Source organism: Hetaerina americana, unplaced genomic scaffold (assembly GCF_022747635.1).
Source record: "Hetaerina americana unplaced genomic scaffold, ioHetAmer1.1.p SCAF_27, whole genome shotgun sequence".
NCBI classification, from domain to species: domain Eukaryota; kingdom Metazoa; phylum Arthropoda; class Insecta; order Odonata; family Calopterygidae; genus Hetaerina; species Hetaerina americana.
Window position 1 is genome coordinate 5,357,967 of NW_027286841.1, and position 22,333 is coordinate 5,380,299.

The 22,333-nt window shown below is 38.5% G+C and overlaps 2 protein-coding genes across 3 annotated transcripts in view; one reads left to right on the forward strand and one right to left on the reverse strand.

Moving 5' to 3' along the window:
- LOC139689686 (gamma-aminobutyric acid receptor subunit beta-like) overlaps window positions 1-8,355 on the forward strand; it is a 54,832-nt gene extending 46,477 nt beyond the window's left edge. Inside the window, exons 7-9 of the mRNA XM_071586878.1 lie at window positions 2,438-2,725; window positions 3,786-3,877; window positions 7,787-8,355. Coding sequence (XP_071442979.1) covers window positions 2,438-2,725; window positions 3,786-3,877; window positions 7,787-8,032 — 626 coding nt within the window. The 3' untranslated portion in view covers window positions 8,033-8,355. The remainder of the gene's footprint in view (window positions 1-2,437; window positions 2,726-3,785; window positions 3,878-7,786) is intronic.
- Window positions 8,356-11,966: 3,611 nt separating this feature from the next.
- The window catches only part of Sugb (Sugar baby), a 32,888-nt gene continuing 22,521 nt past the window's right edge, over window positions 11,967-22,333 (reverse strand). The window contains exon 11 of one of the 2 annotated variants that reach the window (XM_071586876.1): window positions 11,967-17,130. In XM_071586876.1, the coding sequence (XP_071442977.1) occupies window positions 17,024-17,130 (107 nt within the window). In that variant the 3' untranslated portion in view covers window positions 11,967-17,023. The remainder of the gene's footprint in view (window positions 17,131-22,333) is intronic. The other variant, XR_011701348.1, reaches the window with a different exon arrangement.

Sequence of the window (22,333 nt, forward strand, 5' to 3'; positions counted from 1 at the left end):
GTTTTGTGTGTCTCAGGTACTTGTCGTTCTTGGAGGCAAGGTTTAGTTATGGCGAGGGAAGAGAGACGGGCGTAGGATGGCATTCGAAGAAGGTAGTGCAGGTGGGTGCCGGAGTCACTGGAAAGAAATGAGATGCCTAAGAGGGTGGCGGCGAGGGGAGAATGCAGGGAGAACGAAGGAGGAGGAAGGAAAGAGTACAGGCATTTTGGATGGAATCGAGGAGGGCGGTTGAAAGTGCGCCGATCCAAAGAGTCACTTGTAAAATATAGTGTGGTGTTGAAGGATGCTTCGTATCACGAAATTGTTTTCGAGCAACACACAGAAGTGTGTTGTCCCAGTGCCCATCATGAGCCTACCCTAATCCTGTGATCTACCACTGCTGATAATAAAAAATATTTCATAATACCGCCTAAATTAATTGAATGTAATTTATAATAATTTTTTCGTTCGCCACTCTCTTCATTCTTCGTTTTGGGATACTCCCATGCTTATTCCACTGCACCCGCCTCCCTACCCACACTCAGAGTTATTCATCTACATCTACAAAATACCCCGCAAGCCGCCGCAAAGACGTGTGGCGGGGGGTGTTAAGTCACCATCCGTAAAAGAGAATAAAACCACATACTAATGCATTATAGTCATCCTAACCCACGGATGCGTATGCGACATTCATGCGAAAACCCTTATAACTTATACGCATGTAAATTAATATACAATCAACTAACATACACATGCACCAACGAATTATGCACCTAATGTCTACGCAGAGTTTAATCTTGTCTTGACCAGTAAATGGAATTTCTTTAATATTTCTAGAGTGAATATGATTCCTTGATATTATAAGTCCTGATTGTCTGGGGAAAGAACGAGTATTTGTATCTATCTGTACTGGAATCTATCTCCCTTATTTTGTTATCTTTGTGGTCTGACCTGTGAAATAGTGTGGGGTCATTATAATTCCTTTATTGTCATTGTTAAACTCGTTTGTTCTGAACCTTTCTTCAAGTCTTAAGCCTCGCTTCTTTTCTCTCCGCATCTCGAGTGGCTCCCAGCGTATTTCCCCCAAAAGGCATCTTACGCTCGACTTCCTATTATAACAATTTTTGACAAAATTGGCGGATTTTCCCTGGACCTTAACTAATTATTTTGGTCAAACTTTTCCCTAAGGATCCCAAATACTTGCGGCATATTCCAAATGAGGTCTTACTAGAGCGAAATAGCAACCATCTTTTACTTTATCATGACATTTCCCCACCACCCGTTTATTGAAGCCGAGTTTCTCTAAAGCGGATGCGCATAGGATTGCATCCGCATAGTGGATCTACTGCTTCCTAAATTTCCTTACTTCCAGTCCCGGTTAGTGCTTCTGTATGCATTCCATTTCCTCACCCCTATGCGATTTTTTATCGTCTAGAAACGGACGATACACTTCCATAGTACTAAGTTGTTATCTGAATTTCTCATACCCTCCCGGGAAACTGAAATACGAATCATGTTCAATAAATATTGATCACACATTTTTATTCTCATAAATTATTGTACAAAAATGCACTTATATGTAACGCTGTTAGTTTTATGTGTAATTTAAATACGTTGCAAGCTTCATTGGCTTGACTCGAGTATTGCGTCAGTGGCAGCCGTACAAGTTGAAACATACTCACTCAAACAGGCTTATGGGGCCTGTTCTTCCCTATAGCTCAGTTACAAGATGGTTTTTAATGTTTGATGAGGGGAGTGACAAAGGTATGTGCTGCTGTCCTCATGAGAGAAGATCGTCGAATAATGTTAATCAGAAATATTGAAATTCTCATATGGCGTCACCCACACCTTGGTAAAATAAATATTCCCCATGAGACACGTCCATGTACAGTGGATTATTCCTAAACTGCTCATCCCTGAACAACAGACGTTCGAGTGTGGGCACTCGTATGCTCGCAGTTGAAGTTGCTGTCGCAGGAAACTGAGGAGCTCTTTCGAAGGCTATCACTCCAAATGCATCTTGGTTGGACCATTCTGATCCTGAGAGAAGACAACCAAGTCCAGTGAACATCTATGACATCATTAATGCAAAAAAAGCCACTGGCTACGGATTCTGCCAAGAAATTTATAATAACGTCATTATTTTACATTCAGGGAATGGTGAGACAGCATGCAGTAACGGCACGCACACAACAGGACGTACCAAGTATGTCCCTGGGGGATTTTTGGTGCGGCCCAATTGGCTCACGGGCACGCGATTCCAATGCGCCATTGATCATTCCATTTATTTCTGGTTTTTTCCCCCGAGTATCTACTTCCAATTTGCTTAATTTGCAAACCTCGTGGAAGCTGTGCTCCCGAGAAAATAATGACTAAATAGATACTCCAACATTTAAACAATTTTGAGTATGGCTGAAAAGAGCCGATTTCAAATATTGGCATGGTGTTTGCCTTCCAGGAAACTACTCGAGGCTATCCTGCGAGTTCCAGTTCGTGCGCTATATAGGGCACTACGTGATACAGATCTACTTCCCAGCGGTGCTCATCGTGGCGATGTCCTGGACCACCTTCTGGCTGGAAAGGGGGTCGGCGAGGGCCCCCAGGTTGGCACTGGGCGCCATAGCCGTCCTCACTATGACCGCCCTCATTTCCTCCAGCGGCGCGATCGTGCCCCGCGTGTCCTACCTCAAGGCGACCGACCTCTACCTCGGCGTATGCCTCCTCATGGTGTTCGCCGTGATCCTCGGTGAGTTCACGCGGGAAAGCAAGTGAAAGAGCGACTCCCTACGCTCGACTTGGGGCCAAGAAATCTAACATCAACGGGCTAAACCGACCACCAAAATCATGCAGTGCCACGGTGCAAGAATGGGCATTACAATATTGAGTACGGTACAGAAACACTCTTGACCACATTCTCCTCAAGTGAGATAGATATTTCGTTAGTACGTATGAAGCACTTTCTTAATGCGTAGATTTCACAGTTGATCGACATATTTCTTCCATTTACGCCCATGAGAACAATTTTTAAAATTTAACTGGGATTGGGAAAGTTACTTTCTAATTAAAGAACATATTGATTTTACTGTCCATTTTTTGATTTCATATGATAAAAGTTTCGATACGTTGGCATAATTAGTTTTCCAAAGGATACTTAGTTTCATGTATAAATACATTCAATTAGATTCGACTTCCGACTATATGAGTTGTTAAGCAAGCAAAATATTGGAATGCTACCAAGAGTTTCACCATCCTCACATTCAAAGAGCTAATAAACTTTCCAAACCCCAGATCACTGATTTGGATAACCTAAAATCTACAATTTTATTGATAAAATATTTTGGAAATACAATACGGAGAACTGTAAGCAACGTAAATAAATTATTCATAAACTGGGCTAAAATATTCCGTGAATCGTATATAGCACACGGCAAATAAATAGAAGTTCTATAATGCGCAATTATTTGGATAACTGCCACGCACTTAATTGGCGAAGTGTGCAAATTTTTCGGAAATTACGAATATTGGGAAATAAACTAAATTTGTATCCATTTCCACAAAGAGCTTATAATTTCAGCATCCGATAAAATTTTCAACTTCAGTTTAAAATGTTGCGTAGAAATCAGGCGATGAAAACAAAAGTTTCAGTGAAAATGGATAAATACTTTCACTATAGCCCAGGAAAAGAGAAGCAAAATCTCTTGTTAAGGATTGATTTTTCTAAAAAACACTTTACTGCTAAGGATGCCAAATCTGTCTTGCCTTCGCATTGCTAGACTAAAAGTAAAAATCTCTTGGTTTCCTTACAGAGTACGTGACCGTATGCTACATGCAGAAGAAGCTGCAGGCCAATAAAGCGAGACTACTGGCAATTCAGCAACTGGCCAACGAACAGAACAAGGTGGGTCATCAAAGGAACGTAAGCAATATGAACAACGAGGCAAACGTAAGAAATATACAAAGCGAGCAAACAGTCACTCTGACAAAAAACACGAGACGCAGGCACGATGCGCATGCGTGGGCCGCGGACGGCGTGGGACACCAGCGGCCGCCACTGGGAAAAACCTAAGCGTCAGGTCCTCACAGGCGGTAATTAAGAAAAGACAAAAGACTCTCGTGAAAACATATTTACACTCGACGCCATTCACCCTCTGTTGCCGAGCAAAGAGTCGATCGAGGCTTTTGCCGTCAGTTACGGGAATACATTGATGGTAACACTCGTAATTGGAAAAAAGGACATTTATGTAACCGGTATGGCCACCAATTCCAAGGATGTTCTTCCCCCTTCAACTCGAGCTGTCTCTACTGGTGTCTAAGAGTGGAGAGATGGGAAATATTCGACGGCGCGTCCTGTCATCGCCACTGCCGGAAGCCTTCTCGAGGCTAACGATAAATATTAAAGAAGTTATCATTTTAAAGACCCTAGTCTTCCGGGGTTCCCGCCGCGTAACTCCACATTGCTCGGACAACAGGTTTGCCAGCGCCTTCAAGTCAGAAGTGCTTAATGCTGGTTTTCGCCCGTCACACGTCAACCCCTTCAGCAGTCGACTACCTAGCACTTCTGGCATGAAGACGCCAGCGAAACTGTTGTCCTGGCAGCATGGAGCGATTCGGAGGATACCCCGGAAGACTAGGATCTTCAATAGCATCGAACGGAAATTGTTTTGATGGGAATTTATGGTCTTTTTAACAGTCACTATGACAGTTTTCTACGAGTTGACATTGAAGGTCCTCAGACGGGCAGCAATGCCCACAGTCACGAAGGCTAAAATCCATCCAGAATGAGATGGACCAAAGAGGCTTCTCATTGATTACTTCTTTCCCATCCTCATCCACTCTTTCAATTCAGCTGTTTCCAAACTCATCAATTAGGAGACTAAATCACTCAATTTCAGGGAGGATGCCATCTTGAAGGGTGTCTTAACTCGTTGGGCAGCGAGAGGATGCAAACTGCCCCGGGGCATACAAGGTGAGCTTAATTGGCATTCAAGGTCATTAAGATTAAAATGTTCATGAAATAGAAGGCGAACATATTACTGATGTCTCAATAGAACTCCCAGGTTCACCAAAATTATGGCATTTCATAAAATTGGCACTTAACTTGAGACAAGGCGGGCGATTCTTCATTGCAAACCAAAATTCAAGGCGTTATGTATTTTACTTCCCTACGCACGTGATATTGACATGAAATGACAAGGAGAGGTTAAATATGGATGCAATCACATCCAAAAGTAATATATTTAAAATGACATTTGACAATAAAGGAAATAATGTGAAAACAATCCTACTTCAAGGGAGAAGAGGAAAGCAGCGACATACAAGACAAAAAGGCAGGATTGCTAAGCCAGATTGTAAGTGGTGTATTGATACAGAATTGAGTATTATAAATAAGAGAAGGTATAACAATACAAGGCTTGTAAATTACCTCACAGCATATTAGGCTATTACAAAATGTAATTTGAGGTTATACAGTAAAGAACGATGCTACACATTACATATAAAAAACAATACAGCATTAGGTATATGAAACTCATGAAGAGTCTCGACACAGAGGAGAGGTATATAATATACAAGAGAAGATACATGTCATCTTGAAAAAAATTAATTATATACCTATGTAACCGAAGGAGGATAAATTAAAACAAGTGACAGTTTGTATTAGAGAGTTAATATGCTATTTCATTAAGCTTATGATAAGCCCCAATATATTGCTTTGACAGACAGAACTAAGTAATGCCTGACCCTATTTCACAGAAACAACATTTCATTACACAAGGCTTAAGGCTATGTCACATGATCAAACTTTCTATGGCAGATAATCAGAACAAACTCGTAAGCAACTAGGTGTCACACAAATTTTGTACTCTCACATTGGCCAATAAGTTGAATATTAGTCTGCAGTGATTGCCACTTAAGGTTCAGTCCTGTTGTTGATATAAAAGTTGAAATGCTATCCTCCATGGCCAATTATTGGTTCCAGCAGTACTAATACTTGATGGAACAGATGAGGAAGATAATCCTACAGATGAAGAAAGTGCTCGCCAGAGGAATCAAAGATGATCATGGATTCGATGGCTAGATGGATGGGGTGCTCTGTTCATTTTAAATAATGAAATAAAGCATTTAATTGATGCCCAAGCTCTGCGAGCTTAACTGAAATGATTGATCAACAGCTCTTCATGTTCAATCAACTTTGACTCCTCAGAAAGATGCTTCTTATTTCATTTACATTGCTTGATTACATTTTGTGTAGTTTTTCTACAAATCCTTCAGAATATTTAATTTCAATTACTTTCAGTAACTTTCATTTTGGTGAGTTTAATTATACTGTGTTTCCTTACTCAATCAGTCAGTTGTACACCCTTCGAATTTGTCATTATATTCAACGTTTTCACCTCTCTAACCTGCATGCTTTTAGGTTTATTTTGCGATGCATCCCTCCAAAGTGTACCTTCAGTATTTAAACAGTGAAATTGCCCAAATTTCAGTTTTATATTCATATATTTATTTTCTTCTAATTTGACTGAATAAATGGATCAATTCACGAAACTACAAGCACGATGAAACACTCTTCCGATTCTCCTCTCTCACTCTTGCACACATTTTCCTCTGATTGGTAGCTTCTTCAAAGCCATCAAAGAAAACTAGGTTGCCTTCTCATCTTGATTTGCATTTAGCATTGCGAATAAATGATGAAACTTGCACACAATAATATGCAAGTTCTCCTCCAAAACATTTCACACAAAAAGAGATATTTAGTTTACCTCTGAGGCATGACTATTATGAGAAATACCAAACCACAGCAGCATCCATCACATAATTGAATCTACATGAGGCAAAGAACAAATTGAGGCCACACTATAATTTACAGGGCTCCAGTTCCAGCTGTCTTTATGCAATAATTCAGCTATTTCCTTGCGGAAGCTTAGTGATTCATTTTAGTGTAATACTTTTCAGATTAGGTTTCACGCATATACTAACATGCACTGCTATTATGTACCTCTGCAATAAATGGCTAGGTGAGGTTTCCTCTTATCAAGGTGAGTAATACACCCATCAGAGGAGCAACACACTTCTATGGCTGCAAAAAAGTATTGTGCCATAGCTTAGTGTTGCCATTATGCCATATTAAAATAATTTTGCAATAAATTCATGATATACCAAGATTTTACATACCTCCACAATTCTTCTGCAATCACATGTTAAGGTAAAAACTAAATATTTCTTGTCTTGTAAACCAATGTAAAACTTGCAAAGCAGAGTTCAATAATACATGTATGGCTGCCATCACAAGCTCATGACTTCATCCTTGATGACCTATCACCATTAGAAATAACTTATGATCATAACACAGAAGTGATTCCTGTATTGATACATAGGTAATGCATGGCCAATGAACTCACCAGGTATGAGTCTTTTTATGCAACTTAATTACTTTTGAAATCCCTCAGGGAGGTATATTATTTACCCACCCTCTTAATTCACCGCCAAAAATGAAACATCTTCTGGGCGCCATGGCTGAAATCAGGATTATTCGACCAGAAAAGAGCAAAGAAAGCTCAAAATCCTTCGAAGCTATCAAGGCTCAGTTTGAGCCAATATTGGATTCCTTCCGGGATGACACCACACACCAACCTCATCAGAGGGGAGATGTAATGGCTTCTCCTAGTTGAGCAGTTTTACCCCCTCACAGCCAATTTTGATAGCCTCTCCACCTTTAACGCTACATTGGCCAAACCATCAACCTAAGACCAGGCACAGGTGCGCTCCATTAATCGCTTGTCTTTTGCGTTGGGTCGCATCCGTGCAGGAGGTCCGCTTCGAGGCGAGCAAAGCTGCAGCTGGCGGGGCAGCCAATGGGCACATGGATGAGGAGTCAACAGTTGCGCTGGTCTCCGGGAAAGAAGGGCGCATCTTTGGCGTGGCCCCCTCCACCCTGGACAAGTACTCGCGCATCCTCTTCCCCGTCGTGTTCATATGCTTCAACCTCATCTACTGGGTCATCTACCTGCACATCGGCGGTGCACCCGCCAAGGACACGGTCCTCCTCCTGTGATGCTTGGGTGCCCAAGGCACGACCCGCAACTGCATTGGGTCTATATACTCCACAGATTCAAGTCCCCTCACTGGAACATGAGTCCTTTGAGGTCAATGCCCAATCCAATCCACGCATCACCTAAAACGTCAATGTCATTTCAGAGAGATTGGTTCGTTCAAATAGCTCTCTCCTCACGGGCCCAAGAAGTTGACAGACAGGTGGCCTTTAAAGATGTTTGCTGAAGTGGATTTCATGTGGGTGTTGCCTATTGGGTTTTGTATCAATAATGGAATATCAATTTTAATTCACAGTGGAATAAATTTGTACGTCAATTATAAAAAGTGTGTTTCTTCATGCTGATGTGGAAGACTGAAATGGCAAATTCTGTGGCAATATAATTAATTCCCTATGATGCTTCAACATTTGGATTGTCAGCCAATTCTCGGAATTCAGAGATGAGTCAATTAAAATCAAATGCTGAGCAGTACCAGGATTGCCAACTAATCAAACCAAACACATCGACTTAATAATCAACTTCTGACTTGAGTGAGAAATTAAGTTTGAAATGAATCCCATCCACTCAAACCACCTTCCGCCATCAAACCCTCAATAAATGCTTTTCCTTCTCCATAATTAGAGCCCTACCTGAAAATTCAATCAGCATTGAGGTGAGAACTCCAGAGATACCTGGTTCCATTTGGCCTTATAATTCTAACAACAGAAATCACTGAAACACCTGTCTCAACTCTTCTCTCCCTCTCCAGCGCCCCATATACATAGTTTGTACGAAAAGTAATGGGAAAATTTACATTAAAAATATATCTTTCAGATTTTGCTAAAATGCCTCGATATATATCTAAGTACATCCCTTGAGCATCGACACACTTTTTCCAGTGGCTTTTCCATGATGACTCCCTGGTAGGCAGATTATGGAAGGTCCTCAGGGGAATGCATGCAAGCTCCTTTGACGGCACTTAGGGTCACATGGTGGTGGTGTCCTTCGAGGGAAGATTTCACTTTTGGGAATAGGAAATAGTAATCTGCTGGTGCCAAGTGGGGACTGTAAGGGGGTTGGGGAATCATCGCGATGCTATTGCAGAAGGTCTTCACAAGCAGACACTGGGCTCTGCTCTTGGTTGTCCATCAAGACCTTTGGGACAAGTTTAGGACAGATCTTCCGCTTCACCAAATTTTCAGTGATCATGATCTGCACTATCATCTTATCTCAATGCCAATACAATCTGCAATCACGCGAACACTTAACCAACGGTCTGAAGAGAACATCTTCTTTGACAGGTACTCACCATGTTCCACTTTTAAAACTACCAACACTTTCAATGAATGATGTAAGTTATTAAATAATTTGATCCCAATTTCCTTGTGATCACCTTTTAAAACTAAGGATCTTACACATTTCTAATGGGCAGTCCAGAAAGTAACTTATGTTTGTTTGTAGTAAGCAAAGTAGTGTGGGGAGCAGAGTGTTTGCTATATTGACACACACGCACACTAGGGCAGTAAGTCTCGAGAGCTGCAGTGTTCAGAAGGCTGCGCTACATGCCTTTTGCTTACAGTAGCCAGTCTAAAAGAATAATACAATTGGAAATCCTGCCAAATTTAAATTCCTTCATTTATAAGGTTTCTATTAGCAATAAACTTCAAAGCTGCTGACATTCATTGGGCTATTCTTGCTGTGCAACGAATAAGTGATGAGTGACAGTGTTGTGCTTCAGTGGTTTAAGAATGAATGGACAAATGCCCATGCCGACCAAGACCTAGCCATCCGTCAGTTCATCTGTCAAAAGGCTAGGCCGACCACTGCGGTGGTCCTCCTCATGAACTTTGGTGCTGTGGCCATTTTCAAACTGAATGTGCCACTGCCTCACTCTGCCTTCAATCATTATTCTATCTCCACACACTTCACAAAGTTACCTACAACTTTCAATTGGCTTATGGGTTTTTTGTTCAGTAAAAACCTAATCAGAGATCTCGCAGGATTTTCTATTACAGCACAAATTTTGAATAGTTCCCTTGGTGAGCAAAGTAGAAGAACCAAAGAGTGCACATTACCAGAGCAGGATGCGTACCGAGTGTAGGTATGCTGAGACACCGAGATGGTGGCTCTAGTCACTGCCACTCTAGACCGAAACTTAAGTTACTTCCTTGAGAGCACTCGTATATCATTAATACCTCTTGTGTTATGACCATTCATGTCTCTGTCTAGCATGAAGCAGTTCATATTTCCTTTTACATTGATAAGTAAGAATGTCCCCAGAAAGGAATACTATAAATAACATATTAGTAGAATTTACCATGATAGACATCCAATTGCACTGTTTAGGTAGATGTATAGTTGGCTAGATATAAACATAAGTTGATGCAAAAGATAGCAAGTGGAGCTCAAGTTGTATCATTTTACTTTTTTGTACATTGAGCTTAATGATATTATCACTTCACGATCTGTTTATGTGATCTGACATCATTCCAGACTATAGAACCAAATTATCTGATGAATTTGAAGATATAAGAATGTTTGTATCATCTGCATATTGAATTGGTTTCACTCCAGGGATACTGGCCATAGCTAAAGGCAAGTTGTGTATTTATATCAGAAAAAGAACTCACCCTAAGATGCCTGAGGAATACCTAAATATTTTCCAAAAATGCCAGAGATGTATTTGATCCCATCAACACTAAGGGTGACTACTTGACAATGCTCTTTTAGATAAGATTTGAACCATTCTAGCGAGACTCCTGTGATTCCAATTAATTCCATTTGTAACAGGAGCAGGGCATGATTAACATGATCAAATGCTTTGGATAAATCAAAAAAGAGACCTATTGTCTCCTGTTTCTGACCCAGAGAATTTAGAATCAAGTGTTGCAGTTAAGGTGGACTTTTTCCCTTTTCAAAACCAATGTTAAGTAACAGAAAACATATTGAACTTCTCAAGATATAGCATTATTTGGGTATGCATTACCTTTACAGAAATTTTTGAAAAAGTATTTTGCATGGCTAGTAATTTCTGAAGTCAACAGCACTGCCACTGCTTTTGTGAACTAGTACAATTTTAGATATTTTTAAGGGGAGGGGAATTCCCTTTGTGAGAGCCATTCATTTACGAGATATAATAGGTGGTGTGAAAAGGAGATGAATTCATGCCTTCTCATGGAGGCAACATCTACAAAACAGGTAGGCATGGGTTGATATGGTAATCATTTCCCCCATCATATCACGAGATCACCTCTGCATAAGGTAAGGCTTAGTTTAGGAACTAATCTTTCCAATAAAGCATACTGTGATGCAAAATAATTTTGTATTGATAAAGTTTACCTCCCTAGTGACTGCTTATCACAAATAGCATGCAATTTGTAACTCTTATGTGATTTCATTTCTTACCTACATGTTCTGCAGCTATTTAACATGTTCCAACCTCCAATAAGCCATGAACAAATGAAGAATATTATTGCACACATTTCATACAGCATAATTTTAAAATTATCTTTAGGTTCATTTAACGGTATGAAAAATTCCCTTCCTGTAGAAATTTTACCACATAAAACCATAGTAGTAATTTTTAGGTGAGGCGACCGACAGCTGAGGTCATATAGGCCATTAGGTATGGATGTGAAAGGAGGAAGGGTGGAGAGAAACCCAGCATTGGCATTGGCCCACTCTTTAACGAAAGGTGCCAAGTGGTCTGCAGTTCAACATCCCATCTGACGGACAGTGAACTCACTCCAAGGGCTCTCCACAAAGCACCTCAAGCAGGGATGCCACTAAAAAATATCTGCTGTCACCAGGATTCAAAACCTGGCCCTCTCGGTGGGAAGCAAGTCCATGAACCCCCGCACCATCCCGATCACCACATAAAACCATTCAGGTTCCAAGGCTCCAGCTATGAGTTAAACTGAAGTGAATTGAAGGGTAATTAACCGAACAATTGTTTTAATAAACATTTCGAACAGATATAACAGTTTAATGTATCATCAAAACATAACATTTTTTCTCAACAGTATGACCCAAGAGTGTGAAATGTTCATTTATAAAAACTTCATGATAGAACAATAGATTAAGGCATAACACTAACCAGAGGGAAAACTTTATTGCAGTTCACCTTACAAAAGTACCACCAATTCTTGCACTAAATGTCACAGAGAAAAGCTAAACAAATAGGGAAGCAGACTACATTTGCATACAGACCCAGATAGAACATAAATTCTTCATTATTTCTGAAGAGTAATCCTTCACCAGCCATTATTAAGGATAATGCATGATCATATTTCTATTTGTACCATCCTTTTAAAATTTCTGTTCTGCCTAGATATATATGGTCCCCTTTAATGACCGCCTTTTCAGGAAAAGATAATTCCTAGACTACAAACACAATCCCGCTATTACCTTAGTTTCCAATCATATGCACCCTGAAAACTATAATTTTTTCAGGAGCTTAACCTCTGATTGAGGTCCTAGCTGTTTCAAGCTCAAATTCAGAGCATCAATAACATAATGCTGAGCTATAATTTTGCTTCATGTGTAACTTTGAACAAAAATATTACAATTACAATGACATTCCTTGCTCTTCAGGCCACAGGGAATGAAAGACAATACTCTAAATAAAGTGGACAGCTATATCAAGAGACAATACACTTGATGACAAACTTGATAAATGCAGTATTAACTGAAAGAAACATTCACATGGCATTGCTTCATTTTCAACTTTGCACTAAGAATACTTTGATATCAATTATATATAAATCATTCTAAATACTTAAAAAACACACCCTAATGCTTGAAATTATAAAAGCTATCACTAAAGGAAGTACACCCAAACTGCCTGAGAAATGAGGACTGTCTAACCAGTGAAAGTGAACTCTCTCCAACATCTTAACTCCCCTTGCAGCAAAGAGTTTGCCCTCACTCACTCATTACATCTCCAAAACAATGTTACATACATCATGATTTTTTTCTTGGAAACAAATGGTAATGTAGAAAATATTTATAACATGTTTCTCAAAAGTACAGGAGAGGGTATCTTGCATGATTTGACAAGACCACTATGCAAAGTCAGAATTAAATTTTAAAAATATTTAATTCAAAGCCATAACTCTTCCTAGCATACACCATTTGTACCTAAATGTCATCAACAAATAAAATACATTCACTGCAATATTCTTCTCAAGAATTTAATGCAAATACATTTTATACAGTTTATGTGACTGTATTCACTTCAAAAGTGATAGAACAGAAACAATGAAAAGCGTCCCTGGCAGATTTTGGCTTCTGGAGATCCAAGGCACAAAATATTGGATTTATGAATTGGAATATGAATTATTGGACTGCTAATTAGAAGCACCCTTGCCTCAAGAAACACTCATCAATGAATATACGTTGATATTTTGGTGGATTTCACAGCCTGAGTATTATGCATACGTTTGACTCATGAGTAACTTGAAATGTACTATTGACTTGACTACTTTTTGATGAGGATGTAATAGGACATCCACCAAAATTATTTATCAGATGTTACATAAAAACAAACGTTTAAATATAATTCACACTTTAAACAATATTTACATGTAAATTACAGATTCAGACTTGATGTGGTGGAACGTTTCCATAATAACAGAAACAAAAGCTCTTGCAATTTTCCACCTAATAAAATTCATAAATTAATGATTTAACTTAAATGAATTTATCAAGAGGAAAATTGCAAGAGTTTTTATCTCTGTTAATTTTTACATACTTTATGAATTCACACAGAAATACATTTTTATTTTTAGAATTGAGTTTAAAAAGAGTTCTACTAATGACATATATGTAAAATGCCTGTCATGGACCATAACTGCATGGAGGCTCAATGGGCTAACTCAATGGAAATAATATTTCAATACTGATACTCCGAGGTCAGACTTTATTCGTTGCAAATACTATGGAGTTATTTGGGTTAACCAATATGGCAGACTTCTTTCTATTAATGTCTGGATTCAGGTTAATTAGCTAAGTATAAATCTAGAAAATGCCAAATGCACTCAAAATGATTATCCAAGTCTTCTCGAGGGGTAAAACGACTGTGAGATTATTTCACCTTTGGCTACATAAAAGACGGCAATGAATGTAAAATGGGATGCTTTCAAAACACAAATATGTGGATCACATCTCAGGATGGAATGCGTTTTGATGGGTATGCACCAATCGCATGGAGATCAACCGCTAAAACTAGGGCAATGCATAACAAAGGGTTAACTTTATAATTAGAGGAGTAGCATTAGAATAGGAGTTATTTAGATGATAAATGATTAAGGCAAGTACATAGTACCACACAAAAATTGTTTTAAAAATAATTGCAAAATCTCAAATTTACAAAACTCTAATTCATACAATCCTCAAATTTACTTAATTTTTGATGGTCTGATTTGTTTTATTGTTTAAAGCTTGCAGTAGAATGTCAAATTTGCAAAAAACATACAGCAACCATCTGAGATGACACAATAATAATAATTTTTTTTTTAATTGTTTCCAAAATAACTTAAATTTTTATGTCCACATGATCTGTATTTCTAATTATAATAAGTTTTTTTACCTACACATTGGTTACCGAACATTTTACTATTGGTTACCGTATATTTTAATAACTCTTGAGGAGCACCAAAGTAAGCTGCCATCACGTTAATCTGACTTGTGTAGAACTAGTGCTTTGGTTTTTCTTGAGAGACATCATATTTACAGATATTATTTCACATAAACATCGCTTTATATGCATTTAAACATTCATAATTCAAATCTAGGCACAAAAAAATAATTTCCCTCAAAACATTCATTAGGAATAGTACCCATATTTGACTCAAATCCCAAACTTCAAAAGCAGTCGTCCTTCAATGAACAAATAAGTCTGGCAGTAGTTGTGGAAACAGAAGGGGTTATCAGGGGGAGGTGACCTCCAGCCATTTGCACCATATAGTGCAGGTAAGAGAGGGACATTTGGTGGAGGCAACTGAAGGCAAATGTGGAATCGGCACTGACCGGCTCTCTCAGTGCAAGGCAGTGAGGGCCTCACAATTCAACCTCCCATCCACGTACGGATTCAGACACCACTGAAATACCAACATTACTGGGATTCAAACCTGGACCCTCAAGGTAGGGAGCTAGTACTCTGCCCTATCTCATCATATCAAGTGTGACAGTAGAAACAACAACTGAAAAGTAAAACAACTATACAATTCGCATTGGGCACTTTAGTTTGGAAGAGAGTGTTTGTCGTCAGTGGCAAGAACACTGACTGGTGAAATAATGATAGTTGATCTTTCATCAAAATTTAATTCACTTTGCACGTCTCTCATTCCGATATGAAATGCGTTATTTGAAATTTTTCACTGTGAATTATTTTACAAACATTTACTACACCTTTTGGATAAAAAATAACTGCTTTAAAATTCCTCTTCTTAATATAATTCTGAGATATTATCAATTTGTAAAAAATAAAATTATACTCATACGAATATTGTCCCCAACCTCAATTTGGCATAAAAATTTACTTCATATATTTTTCACTGGGCCCCTCAAAAATGTGACTCCGAGTCTACTTAAGTTGTACATGGCACAACTTAGACAGCTTGTCAACATCCCCGGCTATAAGTTTTTGAACAATCTCATATTATGCCTGTGTTTTTATCTAAAGGAGAGCAGCATTAAACATGCTTAACAAATTTTGACAGAGCCACTGGAAATCACATTGATAAATACATCAGGATTTACAGTGCAATGCCATTGTTTGACTGCAAATTCGGTAAAAAATATTGTCAATTGATTATACATAAAATGGAAATGTTCAAAAATGAATTTTAACACTAACTTTCAAGCCATTGTTTCAGACAACACTCAGTGATAGTTCCTAAAAATAATAACAGCATAATATAAGTCACATATAATGAAGATAAAATTGTGGTCAATGTGGCCAACAATGGAATATGGCTCGATAACATTGTAATTCTTTTTGCAAGCACAAAAAGTGAAATCGTATTCCTGCATTAATGGGACAGCAATATTTCATTACGACGGAAGGCTCTTCTCATGCACTGTACATTTTTATCACCAATGTCAGTGCACAGAATTTTCATGTGCACAATGGCCTTCAGAGCTCCATTTCATTAAGTATCTTCGATACTAACTAAATGACTATATCATTTTGAAAAACACATTATTCTGACTCATAATACAGCAACACACGCAGTAATGTTTAAATGACATTCGAAATCAAATTGATAAAAGGCATACACAGTTATTAAACTCACCCGCTGGAATAAGGCTGTTATCGCTGTTACATTTAGACTGTTTCCCTGTTTCCAAAAATTAATGTTTGATAACTAATTTCTCCAGATCTGAAACGTTACAATTACTTCCATGAAAATTAAAAGCACTTTGGAACCTATTTTTTTGTTTAATTGTTATTGATAATTAGCAAATGATTGGCAAAATAGTTTTAGTTCAAATACAACTGCATATACCCAAATAAAAAATAGAATTAATCCTAAATACTCTTTGTATATATATGTTCTGGTCTCTTGGTGCAAACAAACAAATCATGCACTCTCCATTAATATGGAAACACTAAATAAGCATGACGTGATTGATGTAGCCCAAAATAAATTAAAGGAACGAATTGGAACATATATAGAGAACATGTTATAGCACAATGTTTGAACCAATACAGTAAAAATACATGCATGGTTCAAACAGATTCAATTATTCACTCGGGTGTCCAAAAAAAGGTTCCACTACCTCCAAATTGCTTAAAATGTCGTCTTGAAATGATAATTCCCATACATTTCCCATATTTACGTCTATTCTAAGAGGTAATACTGCAAGTTGTGAAGCCAGTCTTGGGTGACTCAATAGTCTAGACTGAGTATGGATACGTCACATTTACCTGTTCTTTGGTAAAAATCACAGAGTACCAAAAATGGCCATGTTCTTAAGTTTTCAGCAAAAGAAAAGAGGATTGAGAGGTGTTATGATGACGCCATTAGTATTGGGTTTCTAGAACTATAGTTTTCACTCCCTCCTAAGATGCGCACAGCTTCACTTGGGGATGAGTAGTACGTTGTATCTCCAAAATCTGCAAGGATAGAAGATTAAAGACAGTAAGAATCAAATTCTTCACCTTTCCTAATTGAGAAACAAACCAGTCACACTCTAGCAACCTTCAAATTACCAATTCTCTTGGAATCATATTTCAAATAAAATCAGCAGTCTTCATTAGAATAAGAATCAAATCGAGCCTAAATATTTATGTTCTCTTATGCAAATGTTCAGTTTAGGGGCAAAGTTATTACACACACACAACACCTAATTCATTTACTCCACATTCTCAGCTATCTCAACTGAACCTCAGAAAATCTAGAGAAAATCAATATATATACATATATATGTATGCTGCAGGAAAAAACACAAAGACACAAATATATAACAATATTGACAAAGACATTAACACACAGAAACACCATGAAAGGACACTCACATATGTAGTTTTGATGTTTTGACAGCACGGCCATCATTATCATCAGAATGCTGTTCTGGGGAAAGAGCGGAGAGGATATGTATAAGGGGGGCGTGAGGGGAGGTAAGGGACAAATAGGAAACAGGCAAGGGGGTGGGAGGGGATGTGTAGGTGGCTACTGGATGGATTCAGGCCTGGAGCCTTAAATGACTGAGGATACAGGGTTCGTCCGGAAAATAAGTGTACTGACTCCTGGGCTGGGCGTGCCGCTCCATGGTGCGGAGAGGGTCAGGGGAGACACAGGGGCCCTGCAGGTGATCTTGAATATGTCTTGCAATTTTGACGGCCGTTCAAACGAAATGGAGGGATAATGTGGGAATAAAAGTGATGTGGGCTGACTACCATTAATAATTGGAAGGAGTTTATGGATTGTATGTTTAATTTTGTGGGTTCCGGAGAGGAAAGTGGTGATAAGGTTAGGGCAGCTTGGTTTGGGGAGAGGAGTGTATTGGGTTGACGGTTTGAGAATTTTACTGTTCAGTAGTTTTTCAGGGTACCCGATTTTCCTGAGAGACTCATGTAGCTGGTCCATGTATTTCTGTTGGGAGGGGGTGTTGTTGGAGAGACGGAGGCCATGGACTGAGAGTGAAAAAGGAACGCATGCGATGAGTGGCATCTCTTGAAATGAAGGTATTGTTGGTCGTTGGTCAGTTTAATATGCACTGAGGTAATACATTTATTATTCTGGAGGTGAATGTCGATATTGAGGAAAGTAATTTTTGAATCAGATATAGATGAAGTGAAAGACACCAAGAAGGAGAATATGAGAGAGGAAATGAAGGAGGATAAAGTTTCTTGTTTGTGGGACTAAAGGAGGAAAATGTTGCCAATGTAGCAGGCCCAGAAGTGGTTTAAGGGTTTGTTAGTGGAGAAAGGTGTGTTTGAGTTTGCCCATAAAAAGATTGGCCAATAAAAAGATCTACTAATAATATTCTGTCTTTTATGTTCTCTACCTTTCCCCCCGCATTCCTATCCAGTGCTATGGCTACACCATGTTGACTCCCACACTGATTGAAAAACAGGGAGAATATCAAAACAGGATTTCACGTAGTGTAAATAAAATTTTGATTAATATTTTGAAATGGTTTCAGAATATCCATTCGCTTTGACCTTAAGAATTCATCCATTTAATGAAAGAGAGAACATACTGATGGATATACAAGACTTGAGTGAAGCCTGACCCTGTAAGGTTAGCTTGGATTTTAATTCTCATCTTGTGTGCAAATGAACAATGAAATGAATAAACTTATATTTTTTCATTGACCAATGAATCATGATGAAACGACATTTTGGCCCACTTAAATTATGGAGAGAGATCTGAAACTACGTCATTTCTATTCAGTTGTTATTGGTTTTGCATTTTAGTTCACATTTTGCATACTTACTTTAAAGGAAGGAGACAAGAGAAGCTACCATAAAAATAATTCTGATGATTTTTATCAACTTAAATTAAAATTAATTATATGTTCATCGAATTTTTTATATACCGATGAACTTAGGAAAAGTAATTGCAAATGATCACATTCACTTGCTTTCACTTCCCAAGGCTAATTTAATCCAATGATTGCATACTTATACGCCCACTTAAAGAGTATAACTGCATAGAGTTGGATAGGAGCTTAAACATAGATCGGCAATTGTGGATAGCTTTGGAAGTATACCAAATGAAAATTGGAAGTGGGAGGTATTCAAATTAATTGACTTTTTAAACTTCAAATCAAATAATTTATCCAACTTGAAATTCAAATTTAACTTGGATACTTTGCTAGTCCCTAATCATATATGCAATTAAATATTAATACACCCTTAGGAAATCAATCTGCTTGGCTTTATTTAGTGGGACTGGAAGCATAGGCTAAGAAAGAATGCTTGCCCCTGGATTTCACTAAGTGGTTGCTGGCACTGTTTTTCCATTATAATTCTCTGCGTGGGCCCAAAAATCATTTCCAAAGAATTCCAAATTATTGAGGATATGACCAAGCGTTCATGAAAAAAGGAACTGGAAGGGTTGTCCTTATTTGTGATAGAAATGAAAGTTTTTTCGCTTAGAAAACTTGTAAGGAACTCACAAAAAAATTAAAGTTGCCAAACTATGAAGAATCCAAATCTTATCTGTTTCCCAGATCCGCTATCTCTCCTACTTAACCTTAAAAAAAACATCACCGTTCTTTCTTAAAGCACTACTGGGGATCCTAAAAAGAAAAGTGGCAAGGTGTTGCCCTTGCAAGGTAAGCTGACTATTTTCAACAAGCATTGAGACGAAAGTTCAGCCTCGCAAAAATATGTGCCCATTGTACTCACCTCTAGTACTCACTATATTAGCAGACAATAAATACTTAAGAGTTTCTCAAAATGCATCATTGCGAGAGACAAAAATACCCTCCCCCAAGAGTTCCAATTTGCCTGGTCAGTTGATTCGCGAATGGCAAAAGCCTTGGTTGGCCTGAGGCTAAGCCAGAGGGAAAATATGGCACCCCTCAATGAGTTCTCTTTCTGCTGTTCCTCTTTATTTTGAGTCACTTATGACTGCGCTTCCATTCACCGGCCTCTCTCGGTCTCTCGACCTCCCGAGGTCCTTTTCCCTGCCCACAACCCCTGCATCAACCCTCCTGCCTCCCATTTAATCTGGACCACCAGAAGAGGCCTCTCGTACCTCCGCTCTCTCCCCTATCACTCCCTCACCCCACACTTGCCTCCCCCCCAAATATTGCTAGGTTGAACTTACCGAATAAATTCAGATAGGCACGTTTCAGCACTCAAACGTGCATTGGTTACTTGGATTGTGAATATAAAATTCAGGGAATAGAAGCCAGAACTAGTAGACTCGAGGGCTTCTTCTTCCAGCAAACTATACGGGATAGCAACTGTAGGGTCATAGATAGCAAAATTCCCGCAAAATTCACACAAAATGCCCCCCACAGCATCTAAGGAATAATTAGTTTTACCCAAATCCATGCACTTTGACTAATCTTGTGTCTTTTGTAGTTGAATCCCTTCCCGCATGACAGCATGGAACTCCCATTTAATACATGTAGTGATCGCTACAGTATTGCATACCCTGCTTTGTAGTTTTCAAGCTTCTCCTTCCATCCCACATCTCACTCTGGGGGGATAGGGGACACCTCTAGTGCCTGCAGCAGCGTGTCGCATTCCCTACCCATGACTTGAGGGGCAGAGAGAGACCTTGGTGGGTTGGGTTGAGAGAGAGTGGAGGACAAGCCCCACTCTGGATGGCCATCGACGTCAAGAACCGAACACAACGTACAACATGTGCATGAAGTGCTCAATTCAGACCATTAGTTTTAAGTGTGCACATAATTGCAGCTCATACTGAGATTGATTAGATGACAGTGTCAATGAATTGATAAGATGACAACGCCACCATTAACACTGAATGTATAGCAATGCCAAATATCTGTGCTAAACTCGTCCCAAAGGTCTTGACTGACAACCAAGAGCGGAGTCGAGTGTGTCCTCTTGCAAAGACCTTCTGAAATGGCATCACTACGATTCCCCAACCCCTTTACAGTCCCGACTTATCACCAGCAGACTATTTCCTATTCTTATAAAAGTTAAACCCACCATCCATCAAAAACACCATAATGGGACCCCAAGTGTCGCCTGAGTAACCCTTAAAGACCTTCCGGAATCCGCCAACCAGGGAGCCTTCGAGTCATGGAAAAGCCGAGGGCAAAAGTGTGCCAATGCTCAAGGGATGTACTTCAAGAACATTTAGGCATTGACCGAGCGATTACCTGAAAAGAAAACATTTTTCCGAATCTTTTCCCGATACTTTTTTACGAACCTAGTATTTTTGTACCAATCTGTTTTGTGGAAAATGTACTTAATAATGGTTGCAGTAATATGTTATATGCAAAACTTTCACATTCAATCTAAAATCAAAATACGAAACTTTGATGAAAAATCAGAGTAATAGTAAAATTTTACTCGATAATATCTCATTTCCAGTTCTCAGACAAATTCAAAATCTATTTTTCTTCTCAAAATTTCATAAAATTAAATATAATATTCACCCGATACACCCAAAAAATATCTCCATCACACCATGCACACATATACATGCATGCACACACAAAAACACATGTGAACAGATTTTATCATCTTAGGACTCCAAACATATTCAAGGGACTTCAAAATGTTTATCATTGAAATACAAAAATCAATTTTTTCAATTGAAAAGAAAAATTTCATTCAATTGCATATACAAAAATTGAAATTTCTTGGCTAAGTATTCAATTTATTTACATCACATGCCAAAATATAACACATCATTAGAGACATACATTCTGTATTTCATATCTACTAATATTTTAAACAATCAAATATTGGGATCCACCTTGGTCAAACACACTTTCATTATTTTTTTACGTGGGCAAGCTTCTGGTCAAATTGGTTTCATTCAAACATGCAAGCGAAGTAAACTTACCATTAAATCAAATCATTCATCATTTGTTTAAACCTTGCAACTATTCTCTGAAAAGTAAATTAAAAGTGCCAACACAGGAGGAGCCAATTCCCAGTCACAAAAGCAGAAACATGATTACAGTGATCACTGATTTAACGCCATCACCACCGCTTATTACTTAAGCACCGTACTTCCTGCCTCATAAGACGAACCCTGATTTTTCCAGTCAGAGTTTACATAAAATACTTGGATTAGACAGAAAAGCTCAAATTATTTTAATGTAAATACTTAACATGAAGAAAATTGAATCATTACATTTAATAATTAACAGCTTAT